We start from the raw sequence: 16,569 nt of genomic DNA on the forward strand, positions 1-16,569 counted from the left end.
GGCTACTCGCCGGACCACTCTAGGGTCCTGCACACAAAGGGTGGGAGAGGGACGTGGGGAGGACGCGGGGCGTCGCTGTCCCGCCTGGCCAGGCGGTGCCTGCCAGAGTAACCTGCTGGAAGTGGGCACCAGGCGCAGGCTAAACTTGAGGCTCAGGATATACGAATGCTACCGAAATTGCCGTGCTACCGAAACGAGTTGGGCAGAGAGGCGAGGAGTGCGCGCGTGAGCTGAGTGCTTACGTCGCAGCGAGATCGGTGCTGGGATAATTAGAGAGGAGTTGGGCTGAACCGAGTCCGTCTTTTAGCAGCGGCAGCAGCGGGAGGGGAGCGCCTCGCTCCCGGCGTCCGGGCGCGCACAGGCTGAGGGGGCCCGTGCCCCTCGGCAGCCACCCCGCCGCGCCCACCGCCCCGGCGGCTCCCGGTGCACAAAGGCGGAGGCGGCCCGCGTGGCCTTCGCCAGATTTTCACTCCCCGCTCCCTCCCTTCCCTCCTGAGAGAGAGAATGGCAGGGCTGGGCGAGGGCCCGGGACAGCGGTGGCCCTAGCTTTGCACCCCCACTCCTCCTGCGGGGAGAGGCAGTGGGTTGCTCGCGGGCGATGTGGCCACGGCTGCTCCCCAGTGCGTCTTCCGCCCGGGTATCCGCTACCGCCCCTCTTCTCTGCTGGATCCATCCCACCGAGAGGAGTTGATGCTGCTGTCGTCGCCGCCGCCGCCGTAGCTGAAACCGCGGCTGATGGATGCCAGGAAGTGCCGCATTGCTTAGCGTCCCCGCCTCCGGGTTTGCTGGTAGGAGCCGTCTGCTCTTTCTTCCCTCTTGCTCTGGGGTTTTATAGAAAAGGTAGAGACATTTTGATTTTATTCTCCACTCCTCTTTTCCGCCGTCTCACCCCACCTAGCATTTGTCATGTACGTTCCCAGAGCGATTCCCCCCAGCCCCCCGGGGCAAGTCCGTTGAAATAAAGGGCCGGAGAAAGGCAGAAGTTGGGGGTGGGGGTGGGGGCGGGAGCAAACGTTGGTGCCAACGCCACCAAAACCCCTTCTGGTGCCTTATGAGATCGCGGGTGTATCTAAGAGGGGCGGAGGGAAGGTGCGCTATATACAGAGTCTCCACCTAATCGGATCATAATAATTTTAAATAAAAGCCCACAAATATTTTTGACAAATAGATCCTTTGAATAAGCAGAAGGAGAAATAAGCTCTTTCACCCCCCTCTTTCTCTTTCTTTTTCTTTCCGCCAAAGACGCTCTTTCCCCGCCTGGAGCTCAGCGCCGAGAAGCCACCTTATTATTAATCAGAATCCCCATCGTTATCCCTGGCTAGAGCATCCTTCGGTACGGACCGCAGAAGCGTCGAAGCGCTGCGGCTGAGATGTGCGTGGGGGTTGTTTTTGTTACATCTTGGGAGAGAAGAGGACAGTACCAAGATCAGCACCACCCGCGCGGGGTGAGATTAGGCGTGTTTTGCTAGGGGAGTGAAGGGACGAGAAGAGGAGCGCTGGGACGGCCAAAGGTGCGCATCGCTTTAGAGGAAAGGGAAGAGGGAATCCGAGTGGGGGCGGTTTTTCAAGGGAGTGGGAAAAGAAGTTTATATCCTTCATAAAGAAGCCGTGGGAAAGCGGGAGCAACAGGGTACTTGATTGGACACAAAGACAAATCATTTCCTGTAAAGAAGAGGAAGCAGGCATCTTTGAGGTCTGGAGGCCAGAGTGTGGTGGTGTCAAGCTCCAGGTTTGTTGTGGGACAGTCAGCAGGAGGAAGGGAAGGCTCAGGAACAAACAGAACAATGACTCATTTACAAGCTGGGCTGTCTCCCGAGACCCTGGAGAAAGCTCGCCTGGAGCTCAACGAGAACCCAGACACACTGCACCAGGACATCCAGGAGGTGAGGGACATGGTCATCACCAGGCCGGACATTGGCTTTCTGCGCACGGACGATGCCTTCATTTTACGGTTCTTGAGGGCCAGGAAGTTTCATCACTTTGAGGCCTTCCGTCTCCTGGCCCAATACTTTGAGTACCGGCAGCAGAACCTGGACATGTTTAAAAGCTTCAAGGCCACTGACCCTGGCATCAAGCAGGCACTGAAGGATGGCTTCCCTGGGGGCCTGGCCAACCTGGACCACTATGGCAGGAAGATACTAGTCCTTTTTGCTGCCAACTGGGATCAGAGCAGGTAAATCCTAAATCCCAACTCATACTAGGAATTCTTTTATTCTCCCATTTTACAGAGTTTACACCCTGAGTAGTGTCATAGCTTCACAGCTCTGATGCTTTGACTTGGCTGGGAACGAAAGAGAAACTGGAACAAAAACCTCAGTTTTTGGTTGGCACCTGAGGTAGTGAGAGGAGGGCATTTTTTTAACCTTTGAAACTCTTACTTCACAAGCACCCAGTTTCTACTGCAGCTTTAAGTGCTTCCCAAACCCTCTTGTTGTGCTGCAATCTAAATCATTTAACTCCTAAATAAATCTGCTAAATTTTCCACTTCCTGAATAAGTTTACTGTGCTGCGGAGAAACTAGTATGAGAATGGGGATAACTTTTCCTCCTTCCTTCTAAAGAAATTATTAAACTAGATTCATCATCATCATCATCATCATCATCATGATCACCATCATCTTCATTACCATCATCATCATCACCTGTCTTTAGTACTGAGGTTTCATTTTTTTAAGGATAACCTGGTGTTCAACCAAGATCAAGTAGTTGTTTTGCTTGGGAACTTTTCTGCTTGGTGACATGCAGATGAAGGAATAATATGATGTGTGTCACTTCAATGAAAAGGCAGAGTTGTATTCTCTGTTTCTGAGCATGCCTACCGACAGATGAAGGCTGACTGGTGTGCTTGTTCTACACTTGTCACTAATCTAAAGAAGGTGTTTCCTGGCTGAGGTGATTTTTCATCTTTTGGAAGGAAGTGGAAAATATTCAGGTAGGTCAGTTGGTAGACTTTTTGAGCTGTCTTGCTTTTAAATGGAGGGGAAGTATATTTTTATTTTATTTACGTTATCATAGGAGAAGGCAAAGAATGACTCTTCTACTTCCTCAATCAGAATTCTTTTCTCAGCCTGACAAATATAAGAGATTATAAACACTCATGTATACGGTAGTTTCAATTAAGTTCAAAGGTAATGTATTTCATGGAACTTAAACATGTTTATCAAAACTATGAATCATAAGAAGCTGGCTGTTAAAATATTGGTGTATTTTTAGATCTGTGAATGGTGACTTCTGATGCATCAGGTTAGTTTAAACCATCCCTGGAACAACTGTAAAAGACTTTTCTCAGTGACTGGGAAATCTTATAGATAGGTCTCTCAGAGTCTTGGGAACTTAGGAGGTAAATTAATATTTTTTAACAGGTTTTACTCTTTAATTGGTTACTTTCCTTTGTAATTTTAGGTTGAGAATTACTCTAATTGTTTTTTTAGGTAAATATAAAGACAAACTACTACCTGAAGAATCCTAAAATCATAAAACTAAAAAACTCATAGACAGTTAACCATTGAGGGAGAATGGGGTCCTGTTACTTACTTTGGTTAATTATAAAAATCATTTCTTTTTAAAAAGATTTTATTCATTCATTCATTCATTCTTAGAAGTGGGGGGAAAGGAGGAGGAAAGAGAGGGATAGAAACATTGATGTGAGAGAGCAACAGTGATTAGATGCCTTTTGCATGCCCCAACTGGGGACCTGGCCTGCAACCTAGGCAGGTGCCCTGAGCAGGAATAGAACTGGTGACCGTTTGGCTTGCTGGACAATGCCCAACCCACTGAGCCACACCAGTCAGGGCAGAAATCATATGCTACTTTTAACCAGGTAGAATAGTTTAAAGGACCATGAAATGCCAACTTTGACCACTGTGTTTCTTTAACTCCTTTTTTTGTTTTTTCGTCTGGGAAATACATTGTAGGGTCATGCAAACCAGTGATTGTATATATCAAAATTGAAAAATTTTATTCAAGAAAGAACCTAATATTTCACTTCTCAGCTAGATTGGAACTTTGTTTATTAGCTACAGTTAAATGGGAGCTGTAGAAATCTTATATTTAAATATGTCTCAAAGTCTGAAAGATATCATTAACGGGGGCAGATTGCATTCAGGTAGACATGCCTCTACCTTAGACCAATTTTTTATTTTTATAAGTGAACTAATATTCCCACTGATTTATAAACCTAATTAAGGTGAAAATCACTTAATAGTTCTCATGTATGGGGGAAGTTGATTATTCCAGATTACTAAATAAACTATGTTTTTGTTCTCTATTTCATGTTTTTGTATAAAGGATAGGTTACTAATAATCAAAATCTATCTCCCTTGAAATCTACAGTGGGAATAGATTTATTAATTGGTATATAGAACTACTTTCTATTAAGTCTACATAAAAATTAAATATTAAAATTTTGTACATGTGAAATTAAAAATGAGAAGCTGTGTCCTGTAAAAATACCCTATCAGGTTCTGTAGACTAATAATTGTGACTTCTATTTCTGTGGATGGAAATGAGCAGCAATAATCATCCTCTGCAGACCATTACCATTGGGATGTATGCACAAGAACTGTCCTGAAACCTGCAGGACAGCTGCCTTTCTGGAAGTACCATGGTAGCAACAGCCCTTCTCCTACCTTTGGCCTAAATCCCTTTTCTTCTTCCACTCCTCAGCCTCAAGTCTTACCTGACTAGACTCCAACATAAATGTCTACCTTACTATTGCTTTATTAGGTGGATAGCCATGTGCCAAATTCTCTCATTCCCCTCCTGTTGTGTGAGTCAGGTATTCTCATCTTCCTGCTCTGATCCTACTATCCAAACAGCCTGGGTCTCTTGAGAAGATTGCACATCTGGTCATAGTTCTGGCCACTTTCATTGAGTTATTCAGTGAATTACCTGGCTCTCAACAACTTTTTAAAAAAGTAGCATTGTTTTAAAGAAATAATAGGTGGGAATGTCCACAATTACAGAGGGAAATTCCAGAAATAAGGTAGAAAAGAAATGCCCCCCTTAATTTGGAAAACAGGTAATTTCCAACCTCTCAAAGGGAAAAGGAAGGTTTTTAAAATAAATGTTGCAAAACTTTATAAAAAGCCCTCAAAAATAATTGATCTGTATAACAAAAAATAGCCTAAATCTTACAGTATCTTTATAAGAGCACCTGAACTAGAGTTAATGCTCAATAAATATTTGTTGAGTTGAATGCAGTTATGTAGTTTTTCAGAAAAGAATTCTAACTAGAAAGTTATCTAATGCATACTTTCTCATACTTTTAAAATATTAAATTTGTAGGACAGTTTTCTGTGCTCCTAGGAGGCTGGAAATAGTAAACGTGTGTGAGATGGTGACTATAAATAAAATAGTGTTTCTTTCTACTGCAATGCAATGCAGGTCAGTTTCAGGTTATTGAATTGGACCATTTCCAAAGCTTTTACAAGAGGCATTGAATCTTCAGGAAGACTAAGGTAAAATAATATTTACCCACTTTCTAATAAATCTTAAAAATTAAAAAACTGAAATGTCAAAATGACTTTCAGTTTAGTTTGTGGTTCTTTTTAGAAAGAATCAAATAGGCTTAGATGACTTATTACATTTCTTGAGCAGGCTATCTTTGGAAAATACTCATACGATTTTATCTCCTTTCAGATGATCTAACATAATTTCTGAAAACAAAATAAATTCTACAAAATTAAAAACAATTGGGTTGTTTCAGTGCATCACCAGGATGCAGGAGGCCTCCATGCATTACAGGCTGTATTCCTTTCATGAGTGATAGTGCCCTGCTTAGAACTCACTCAGCAGAAACCTTCAAATTTCCATCTGATTTTAACAACAGAATGTGCAGATTATGTACCATGAAGCTAGAGGTGATTGCACTACCTTAAGAAAAGGAAGTTTGGAATAAAAGTAGATCATGATTTACACCCTTGGTCATGAGAGCAGGTATCTGAGGAGTTGAAATTTACTGACATATATACTTACTGGGAATATTCTTGAGCAAATGGTGACATGTGTTCTGTTAGTTGGCCTGCAAATTTTCAGCCAGCCTGCAAGTCCTATTTTACCTCATTAGACTTGGAACTGTAAGAATAAATTAAACTTTTTATGCTTTACTACAGCACAGTCGTTTCTCTAGAATCTGGTTGATAACCATTAGGAAATAGTTAAATACAGCTAAACTAAAATGATTCTTGATATAGTGGCAATTCAGAAAGGACTGACCGTCTTGTGGCTCTGTTTAGCTTGTCATAATGGACATTGATTATCACTTAGAGTATTGAAGCTGTGCAAGGGTAGCAGGGTGACTGGTTAGACACTGCTATGATCCTGAAACTTACCCTGGAAGCTTCCTAAAAAACATATTTTTGTCAGTTTGTTTATTTTGTGGGGCTTCTTCATAAAAAGAAAATATATAAATGGTTAGCTATTTGCAGCTTTAGATTAAATTATGTTCCCATTTATTAAAATAATGTGACCAATCTCTAAATTGAAAGGTTTATAATGATGATAAACGAAAATTTAAAAAGTAATCATGGATTATACAGATAATTTTTGGCCTGATTTTTCAAGGCCTCCTGGCTCAATTTATTAAAATGTTTAAATATTTCTCAACTTTTTGCTTCACAGTATCATATTTCATGACAGGGTCAGGAAGTCTTACCTTCAGAATCCTGGAGACATTTCTGTGCTGTATTATGGGTGGATTTTGAGATTCAGTCAAAACTAGTAATGGCAGATGTGGCTTCCATGCAGTTTCTGTCCTAGCAGTTTTGTGTTGCTTCCTTAGGGATGCTCTTTTAGCAAATACTCTGAAAACTGCAGCTTATTCAACACTGTGTCCTTGGTTCATACCATGGAAAATGGGAAAGAAAAAAATTGTCCTGAAAAATGTTAGTGGAATATTGGAATAAATTTCTGAAAAAAAAAGGGACAGTCTCTAAAAATAGGACAGTTGTACAATAATTAGTAAAATAACTTTGAAATAACAGTAAAGACCAAGAGGACCAACCTTCAGTAGGCAGTTAGTTGATCAGGTCTAGACTAAACCTGGAATGTTTCAGATATACAACTTTAAAGAAAGTTGAAGAGAAGAAAAAGATTTGAGGTTACTACAGTGCACTGAAAATAGGCCTCAAAAGAAATGTTTCATGATACTTTAAAACATGAGCCAAGTTAGTAAAATAATAAATTATCCTTAGTAAGTTAATACATTTCCTCCAATCTGGGAAAAAGTTTGAGCACTTTCACACCACCGAGGACAGGCACATATATTTCATTAACATAGTAAGTGACAGCTGTTGACTTCAGGGGAAGGATGACCCTGTACGTAGGTCCTTATCATGTCAAGGAGTGAATGGTATTCAAGTCGGTTTTTTTTAAAAAAGCACATGTTAGTCAAACATTTGCTACAGACACAGAAATTTAGTAGCTGCTGGGGGCAAATAAACACACATAACTACCAGAACTGTGATTCTAGCAGGTTGTACTAGCAAGGGATATACAACCTCTCTGGGAAGAAGAAACATGAAAACCTACCTAACTACCAGAGAGGTTGTAATGAGGGTAACTCTTAGCCAGTCAAGAAGTTCAGGGCAGTGGGGTAGCTGTGAGCTACTCAGTGTTTTACAGAGAGAATATTGCCTGCTTGGTTAAATGAATTCAAAGTTTTATTGTTTCATTTTAATTAATTAATGCATTCATTCATTTAAAACCCTTTTATTGCATGTGTCAGACACTCCTCTCAGTACTTAACAAACATTAACTTACTAAATTTTGATTACAATCGTACAAGGTAGGTCCTGTTAATATTTAAATTTTGAAGATGAGAAAACTGAGGCACAAAGAAGTATTTCACCTGTAAACAGTGCATTGATCAAACTTTTGTGTATAGACAGTTAGCAACGTGAATCTAGAAAAAAAATTACATGTAATTATATCAAAAAGTAAGCTGTGATCATTTAAAAAAATCATCTATGGTTTAGAAAGCCTTGATTAGACATCAAAATATAGATGACTCGGCAGAGAAAGTGAAGTTGCTAGAATAAATATTCTGAAGGGAAAGACTTTACCAAGCAGACACTTGCCTAGTTCATTCTTCCCTGAAGAGTTGTCTTTTTAATGTGTTTGTATATTTCCAGCACAATTCTGTTTTATTTTAATTTGGTGGCAATAGTACAACTTTTTAAACTTTTTTTTTCAGGGAAGGATATTTTCATCTCTAGAAGTTTTATGTACAACAAAACATCTTTTTCTTGTTCTCACTTACGTACCTTCCCATAGCAGTAAAATTAAAGCAAGGCCCAGCAGATAACCTGTGCTTAATGATACAACCCAGACACATGAATATTTCTGAGTTCATATTTTCTTCAGGGTTTGTAGACTTAGCCTTTTCCCATCCCAGTTCTTTTGAATGTTTTGTTGCTTTTCTTCCACCAAAGCCCCCTGTTGGGGCCAGGCTGGAATGTGTCCTGGTACCTGACCCAGCATCATGTTGGTACTGACTTTCTGATCTATCTCCTGACACACATTATGCCTCTGAGACATGAAAAAGTGGAACATCTATTCATCAAACTCTGTTTTAGGTATGAGACACCATTGGGAGTGGAGAGAACTGTGGTGTCAGAAAGAGGCAGCTTCTCAACTAGGCTCTCATTTTACTCCCATGGGGCTTCTGGGCATATTGTTTAAATTACCTGAGACCTTGTTCCTTCATCTCTGTAATTTGCTGAGACCTCATCTGTGTCCTCATCTCCAAAATAATAGGATCAAAGCCAACACTGAGACTTTGACTTGTTTTGAGATTAATAGTGCATTTGAAATTCCTTTGAAAATCTTAAACTATTACACAGGTAGAGATATTATTATTATTCCCCTCAGTAATATAAAGCGTGTAATGGGTTCAACTTTGTCACTAATGATACCTCAAGGCATTAATAACGGTAATTCTTCTCCTTTGTCTCTCCCCTAGCACCTTTCTAACGGGACCTGGCTTAATGAAAACTGATGGGCGGGGGCAGCCTTAATGAAGAATTTAATAATGGCTGATAGATTTAGTGACAAAGGGAAATTGCTTGCTGTTGTGCTGCTCAATGTGATGCCAAGATGCCAGTGTTTCCCTGTCAGACTGAAAGAAAGGTTTGGAAAATAGAGAGGAAATCACCTGTTTGTGATTTAGGTTGCTCTTCGCACTGATTGTAAGGTGTAGTAGAGGGCGAGACACTTTGAACATCAGGACTGAAGCACAGGACAGGTAGCCAACCAGAACCTTTCATGGCTGGAGGCAGGAGAAGCAGCTTCCCTGCTTCTTGATTGTACAAATAGTAAACAGGAGAAATGGGTGTCAAAGTTTTCTCCAACTAATTTTTATGCAAATCTTCTCCACCTAATTATTATGCAGTGCTTTTTCAAGAGCAATGGTCTACATAGGCTGGTGTCCCACTTTTAAAATTCCTTAACTGGTGTTTTTATTTCTTCTTTCTATATGCTACTTGTCATCCTCGCCAAGTGGATTTTAGATTCAGGCTCTTAATGCTATTTTGGGAAGCAGTCAGGAGTTAAGAGCTACATAAATGTACTAGTTTGTTGTCTATGACTTTCATCCAGCAAGCAAGAGAGGAATAGCATTGGTGGAGTGCCTCCAGATTGAGGTGTAAACCTCAAGCAAGAACATGTGGATTACTTATTGTACTGACACTCTATAAATTGTAACAGTAAAAATAATTTCAAAGAGCAGAACTATGGTAGGATTTCTGAAGAGATAAAATTCATAAAATACTCTGTTTCTTTGGAAGATATTTTATGGACTTTAGCAAGATCTCTTTTAATAGCGTTCTGCTTAGGAACAGCCTGCTGAGCTGCCAATGGTAGTAATGTGACATGTTTGACAACAGAGGACTAGAATGCCAAGAGGGGTTTTGACCTGCCTTTGGATTCAGTAACCTAGGATGTTTTTATGCTTCTTTCCTTAAACTTGCACAGTCATGTCGTTTATATAAATATGATTTTATTCTTTTTTTTTGGACTTAGATATTAAATTTTAAAACTTAGATTTACTCTTGAAAACTTTACAAACCTGCTTTTTTTCATTGCTGATCCTGGAATTTGCCTTATTTTAGTTCCTTTGGAATAATTATATGCGTATAAATTTTCTCTTGATTTGGACAGTTTTATAGAACCATATTTAAGGTGCGTTACCTAAAACAAATTGCTTCTTATTTTCAGCCTTTACTAGTGTCGATTTATTTTTTTCTATGTACAATGCATCATTCTTCTAGAACTTATTTCAGATTCAAGTTTTACTTAATGCTATTTTGACATTAATGATATTTGGTATTTTTATAGGTAACACAAGAATGATCATAGTGAGGGAAAAGTTCTTAGTTGGACTTCTCTAATTTTTAATCATAATATTATTCTAGACTTCAGGAATTAGAACGAATTTTTTTTTAGAGGAGAATCTACATTTAACCAGATTTATAGCTTTCTTGCCCCAGCTCCCCCATTTGTGTAGATTTATAGGCTTTACTTGTAACACTGTGGTTGATCATTAAATTTAAAAAGGAGATAAACCCTGCCCAGCATGGCTCAGTTGATTGGGTGTTATCCAGCAAAGTGAAGGGTCGCTGGTTCAATCCCTGGTTGGGGCATATTCCTGGGTTGTGGGCCAGGTCCCCAGGTTGGGTGTGTGTGAGAAGCAGCCAATTGATGTTTCTCTCACACATCCATGTATCTCTCCCTCTCTAAAAATAAATAAATAAAATCTTAAAAAAAAATAAAGAGGAGACAGGTCAGCCACAAAGTGACGGATAAGGTATTTAGCCATACATATTCCACAAATTTAATGACAAATATATAATAGAGTTCTACCGCAAGTTTTATTATCTTATATATTTAGAAAGTATTTTAGGATGCCATATCCTTAGGACTATAAATAATCTATAAACCATCCAGAGATTTTAAAAGAACCTGTTGAACCTTGCCTTTTACAAGAGTAGTAAGCTATCTAAAGATCATTATTAAGTTTTAAAATAGAATGTAAAAACAAATATTCTTCAGTTCTGATTATACCTTACCAAGTACATCCAAGTACATAGCTAATGAGGGGTAGGGTAGAAATTTATCTTGAAATCTTCTGACATCATGCTCTATGCTTTGTTAATGCTGAGGTCCAAGACATATCCTACTCCTTATTACTGTACTAATTTTGGAGATAAGGAAGTGAGTTCCAGAGAAAATGAGAAGTTACCTGAACTTTATTGTTAATTATTTCTTCCTTCCTGCACTACTATGCTTTCTCCATTTGCCTCCAGATGCTTTTAGACGTTAAAATAGGACCACTCCCTCATATGCACTCACTGTCTCATACTGTGAGTGCACATTTAGTAGTGGAAGTCAATGCATCACTTCCAGTAAATACCAGTGATTTCCACATCTAATCCACCACTTTCTCCACCCCCCTTCTTCCTGAAATCAAGATTTTTTTCCTGGGGATTTTATGTTTTTTAAGTATATTTTAGTGACTATGCTATTACAGTTCCAATATTTCCCCCTATACCCCTTTCCACCCAGCACCCCCTACTCCCTCAGGCAATCCCCACACCATTGTTCATGTCCATGGATCATGCATATAAGTTCTTTGGCTATTTCATTTCCTATACAGTACTTTATATCCTTATGGCTATTCTGTAACTACTGATTTGTATTTCTTAATTCCCTCACCTCTTCACCCATTCCCCACATCTGCTGTCTCATTGGTGACCGTCAAAATGATTTTGTTGCTATTCTTGTTTGCTTTAGTTTGTTTTTTTTTAGATTCAATTGTTGATAGATTTGTATTTATTGCCATTTTATTGTTCATAGTTTTGACCTTCTTTTTTTTTAAATAACTCTCTTTAACATTTCATATAATAATGGTTGAGTGATGACAAATTCCTTTAGTTTTTTCTTGTCTGGGAAGCTATCTATCTGCCCTTCAATTCTAAATGATTTCTTGAATAGGTAAAGCAATCTTGGCTCTAGGTCCCTATTTTTAATGACTTGAATATTTATTGCCAATGACTTCTAGCTTGCAAAGTTTCTTTTGAGAAAGCAGCTGACAGTCTAATGAGAACTCCCCTGTAGGTAACTAACTGCTTTTCTCTTGCTGCTTTTAAGATTCTCTCTTTATCTTTAACCTTTGGCATTTTAATTATGATGTATCTTGGAGTGAGCCTCTTTGTACCCATCTTGTTTGGGACCCTCTGTGCCTCCTGACTTGCATGTCTATTTCCTTCACCAAATTAGGGAAGTTGTTTTTCATTAATTTTTCAAATAGATTTTAATTTCTTATTCTTTCTCTTCTTCTTCTGGCACCCCTATGATGTGAATGTCAAACCTCTATGAAGTTGTCCCAGACGCTGCTTATACTACCCTCATTATTTTGGATTCCTTTTTCTTGTTGTTATTCTGATTGTTTGTTTTTTGCTTCCTTATGTTCCATATCATTGGTTTGATTCTTGGCTTCATCTGCTCTACTGTTGTTTCCCTGTAAATTGTTCTTTATTTCAATTAGTGAATTCTTTGTTTTTGACTGGATCTTTTTTGTGTGTGTTGTTGAGTTCCTCAATAAGTTCCTTGGGCATCCATATAACCAGTGTTTTGAACTCTGCATCTGATAGATTGCTTATCTCCATTTTGTTTAGTTCTTTTTCTGGAGTTTTGAGCTGTTCTTTCATTTGGGCCATATTTCTTTGTCTCCTCATTTTGGCAGCTTCCCAGTGTTTGTTTCCATGTATTATATAGAGCTGCTTTGACTCCATTTCTTGGTAGTGTGACCTAATGTAGTAGATGTCCTGTAGGGTCCAGTGGCACAGCCTCCCCAATCACCCAAGCTGTGTATTCGAGGGCCCTTTGTGTGGGCTGAGTATACCTTCCTCTTCTAGTTGAGCCTTGATTGCTGTCGGTAGATCAATGGGAGGGATTTACCCAGGCTCAGCTGTAAGGATTGGCTGTAACCACTTATCACCAACTTCCACCCTCCTTGGAGGGTCAGTTGTGCAGGGGCAGTATGGCAGTGCTCTGCTGTGATCCTTAGCTGTCCACTGGCTATGCTGGCCCTGGGTTTTCCCAGGTGGTGCAGGCCAAGATCAGCCCCTACCTGTGTTCTTCCTGGGGCTACTCTGACTGAGCTGTAAAGCAATCTGAGATGGCTGCTACTTGTGCTGGGCTTGGAGATTCCCTGGCAAAGCCAAGCTGTGAATCTAGTCTGACTGCTGCTAGTGCCAGGCCTGGTGCTCATTGAGGCCAGCTGTTTCTTTTTTGATAGGATTTAGGAAGCTGTGAAACATGAGCAAAGACTAGCCTTTCATATGGAAAAGCAGCTTGTGTGGGCCCATAAGTTGGTTGAAGTAAAGTGCCTGGGGATCTCCAAGGCAGGCCAAACAGTGTTAGCCAGGTCGATGGACTCTCAGATTTGCCACCAGTTTGCCACCTCAGTCTGGATGGATGTGGTTTCTTTAATTGCATAGTTGGCAGACTTCCCTTCAGTTCAATTTCTATGGTTCTGAGTGAGAGTTGTTCTATATTTTAGTTGTAATTTTGATGTGGTTGTGTGAAGAGGTGAGCCATGTCTGCTTATGCCACCATCTTGACTGGAAGTCTCTTCTGTAGCCTTTATTGAACATTTCCACATGCAATGTTGAGGAGAAAAAAAGCTTGAGATTCAGGATGCTCAAAAATCGAAACTGTTAACATATTACATAATTTTGCCAATTCCTTTTAACATGCTGGAATCCTTGTCTTAGAATAATTATCTCATTTTTTTCTCTCAGCTGTGGCTGCATTACCTCCTTCATTTTCTTGAATTTAAGATCTTTATGCTTTTAATTGTGAAATGTTCAACCTTGAGCTCTCTCTTGATTTTAGTATATACTTTTTCAGATACCTAATTATTATTAACCAGCTTTACTACATGTTTTACTCCATGTTTGAAACTACAAGTTTTGTTCCAAACTCTTTATTTTCAGCCATCCCCATCTGTGTCTTCTCTTTGAATGATATTGTTTACTCAGTCTCTGAAGCTATAATCTGTGTGTCATTCTTTCCTCTTCCCTCAATCTTAGTCCTCATGTCTAAATAGGTGTCAAATTTTCACAAGTTTACTTTTGAAAAACTTGTCAAATTTGGCTTCCTAGCTCCATTCTTACCTCCACTGCCTTTGTCAAGGTATGGTCTTAATTCACGCCAGTGTCTTTGCACTCTAGTCTAGTCCATTTTACAGGCAAAACGGAAAGAGTGTTTCTTGAATTTTTATAATGTGCCAGGCACAGTGCTAAGGTGTAAGTCAGAAAAAGAGACTCAGCCCTTATTCAGAAGGCCTGCATTATGATAGACAGATACATTTCCTCTTTTGTGCTTATTGATCTTCCTTTCTTTCTGTCTATATACCTTTACTTCTTTCTTTTCTTTTATCTTCATGACATGAACACAAGTAATTAAAGTCGGTTGACACTTTTACCCGTAGCATATACTGTTTTTGATTATTGATGATTGTCCCCAAATCTCATTCTGAAATTTTTCAAATGTGCTGATATGAAATGTCTGTTATTTAGAGTATTCCTGAACTATTTAAAAGTACCATGCCTAATTTTTTGAGAAGTTGAAACAAGATCAGAAAATTATAAGAAGGCCTAGAGGTAAAGTACATGGTTGTGAAATATGAAGAAAACTGTATTATTTTCCAAAACATTTTAGTTTGTTTTGGTAAAACACATGTTAAATTCTAATATGTTCCGAGTGCTGCAAAATCAAGTTTCTCTTAAAATAATATTTTTAAACAAAACCATCTTATTAAAATTCTTTAGGTATTTTCAGAGGAGTTTTTAGTGTCCTAAAATTTTTCTATAGTTTATACAGAAGCGGTCATCAGATGTAATAAGGGCTTTTCTGTTGTTGATAGGTACACACTGGTGGATATTTTGCGTGCCATCTTGCTGTCTTTAGAAGCCATGATTGAAGATCCTGAGCTTCAAGTGAATGGATTTGTTTTGATCATAGACTGGAGTAACTTCACCTTCAAGCAAGCCTCTAAACTTACACCCAGCATGCTGCGGTTGGCTATTGAAGGCCTTCAGGTAAAGATTTGCAAATTATACACTTTCTTGGTCTCCCATGTCTGACTTATATAATCTGTTAGAATAACAAAATGTCTTACTCGAGGGATGAAAATAGTTTTTTTAAACTTTTCAAGCACAAATATTAAAACACTAACTGGACAAAGGATTTTAGACGAAAAACTGAGGATGTGGGCCTTTTAATAAATGAGAATTTGTAATACTTGGTGCAAACCCTCACTATCCTTACATATAAATATAGTTGATAATGACTTGAGATTTTTATCTTGATAATCAGGAGGAGCAACATCTTTTGGGTTTTAATTATTAACTATTTAGGCTTGTTTTTGTTTCTTTTTCCTTTTCTGTGTATATTAGTTAAGTGTTAAAGGTTTGCTTCATTATTTCATTTAACCTGGTGAACTTAGGATATGATGAACAATATCTTCATGTTGCCCAAAATACTGTTGGAAATTTTTAATCAATATGTTTTTAATCTCTGAGCTATGGAACCAGTTTTGAATTACTTTTTTAGACTTAATTGGGGTTTTTGTTCTTTTTTGTTTTTTGATGGAAGGGCTATCACATAGAATTTATATAGGGATGGTTCATCTTTCCTATAGTGAATGACTTTGAACTGATTTGGACTTATAAAGTAGAAAAATCAATCATTATTTAGTGCTTTGTCATAACTAGTTGATGGCTGATTACTCCCTAAAAATGAGCCACTTCTTCAGGTGGCAAGACAGCTTAATGAAACTGAACTCACAGTTTGAGTTTTGCCTCTGAAATGAGTAAGACACCCTGATCCTCTTTCTCTACATAGGCTTTTCTAATACAAGTTTCCTGACTTCCTTTTGGTGAGTCACCCTTGCTCCTGTCTTATCTTGAACAACACTTTTTTTTAACGCCTTAGAGAGAGTTAATAAGGTTGGGAGAAGGCACAGAATAATGCATATTTGGAAATGTGTATATCATGTAGAATGTGCCCTATCACCAGCAGTGTATAAAGTGTTTTTATTTTGTAAAGAAAGTCAGTTAAGACCAACCATGTTACTTACAACAGGAGATAATCTAGCTTTTTAGAATTGTTTTCACTATTTAACTTGTGCCTTCTCTTTATACTAGAGGTAGACTAGGCTGCTAGCTGCATGAAAGAATGGAGAACTCATTCTGAAGGAACTTAAAAAACAACCTCAAGGGTAGACTCAGTATGCCTTGTATATGCCAATTTATGCACTGTATGGAGACAGAAGTAAGGTCTGAGTAAGCAGGGTCTCCTGGTTGCCTGTTGGGAAGCCACTTAAAATAAGTGAGCTCTTCCTACCACTAAACTTGACATGTTATTAACCTTTAAACCCAATGTTTTCTTTGGTTCAAACTGATTTTTAAAATTTTCTATATCTATGTCTCTCTGTGTCATGTCTGTACTATATCTAGAAACACTGGTAATTCTGAATAAGATTATAAGATGTGCTAAAAATGTT

At 38.9% G+C, this 16,569-nt stretch overlaps 1 protein-coding gene across 2 annotated transcripts in view; it reads left to right on the plus strand.

The window, feature by feature from the left end:
* The first annotated feature begins 601 nt into the window (after window positions 1–601).
* The window catches only part of CLVS2 (clavesin 2), a 64,231-nt gene continuing 48,263 nt past the window's right edge, over window positions 602–16,569 (plus strand). The window contains exons 1-3 of one of the 2 annotated variants that reach the window (XM_054569895.1): window positions 602–840; window positions 1,243–2,173; window positions 14,929–15,103. In XM_054569895.1, the coding sequence (XP_054425870.1) occupies window positions 1,785–2,173; window positions 14,929–15,103 (564 nt within the window). In that variant the 5' untranslated portion in view covers window positions 602–840; window positions 1,243–1,784. The remainder of the gene's footprint in view (window positions 841–1,242; window positions 2,174–14,928; window positions 15,104–16,569) is intronic. The other variant, XM_054569893.1, reaches the window with a different exon arrangement.

The sequence above is a fragment of the Pteronotus mesoamericanus genome, unplaced genomic scaffold (genome assembly GCF_021234165.1).
Source record: "Pteronotus mesoamericanus isolate MK-2021 breed Mesoamerican mustached bat unplaced genomic scaffold, CSHL_Meso_final contig_20, whole genome shotgun sequence".
NCBI lineage: Eukaryota > Metazoa > Chordata > Mammalia > Chiroptera > Mormoopidae > Pteronotus > Pteronotus mesoamericanus.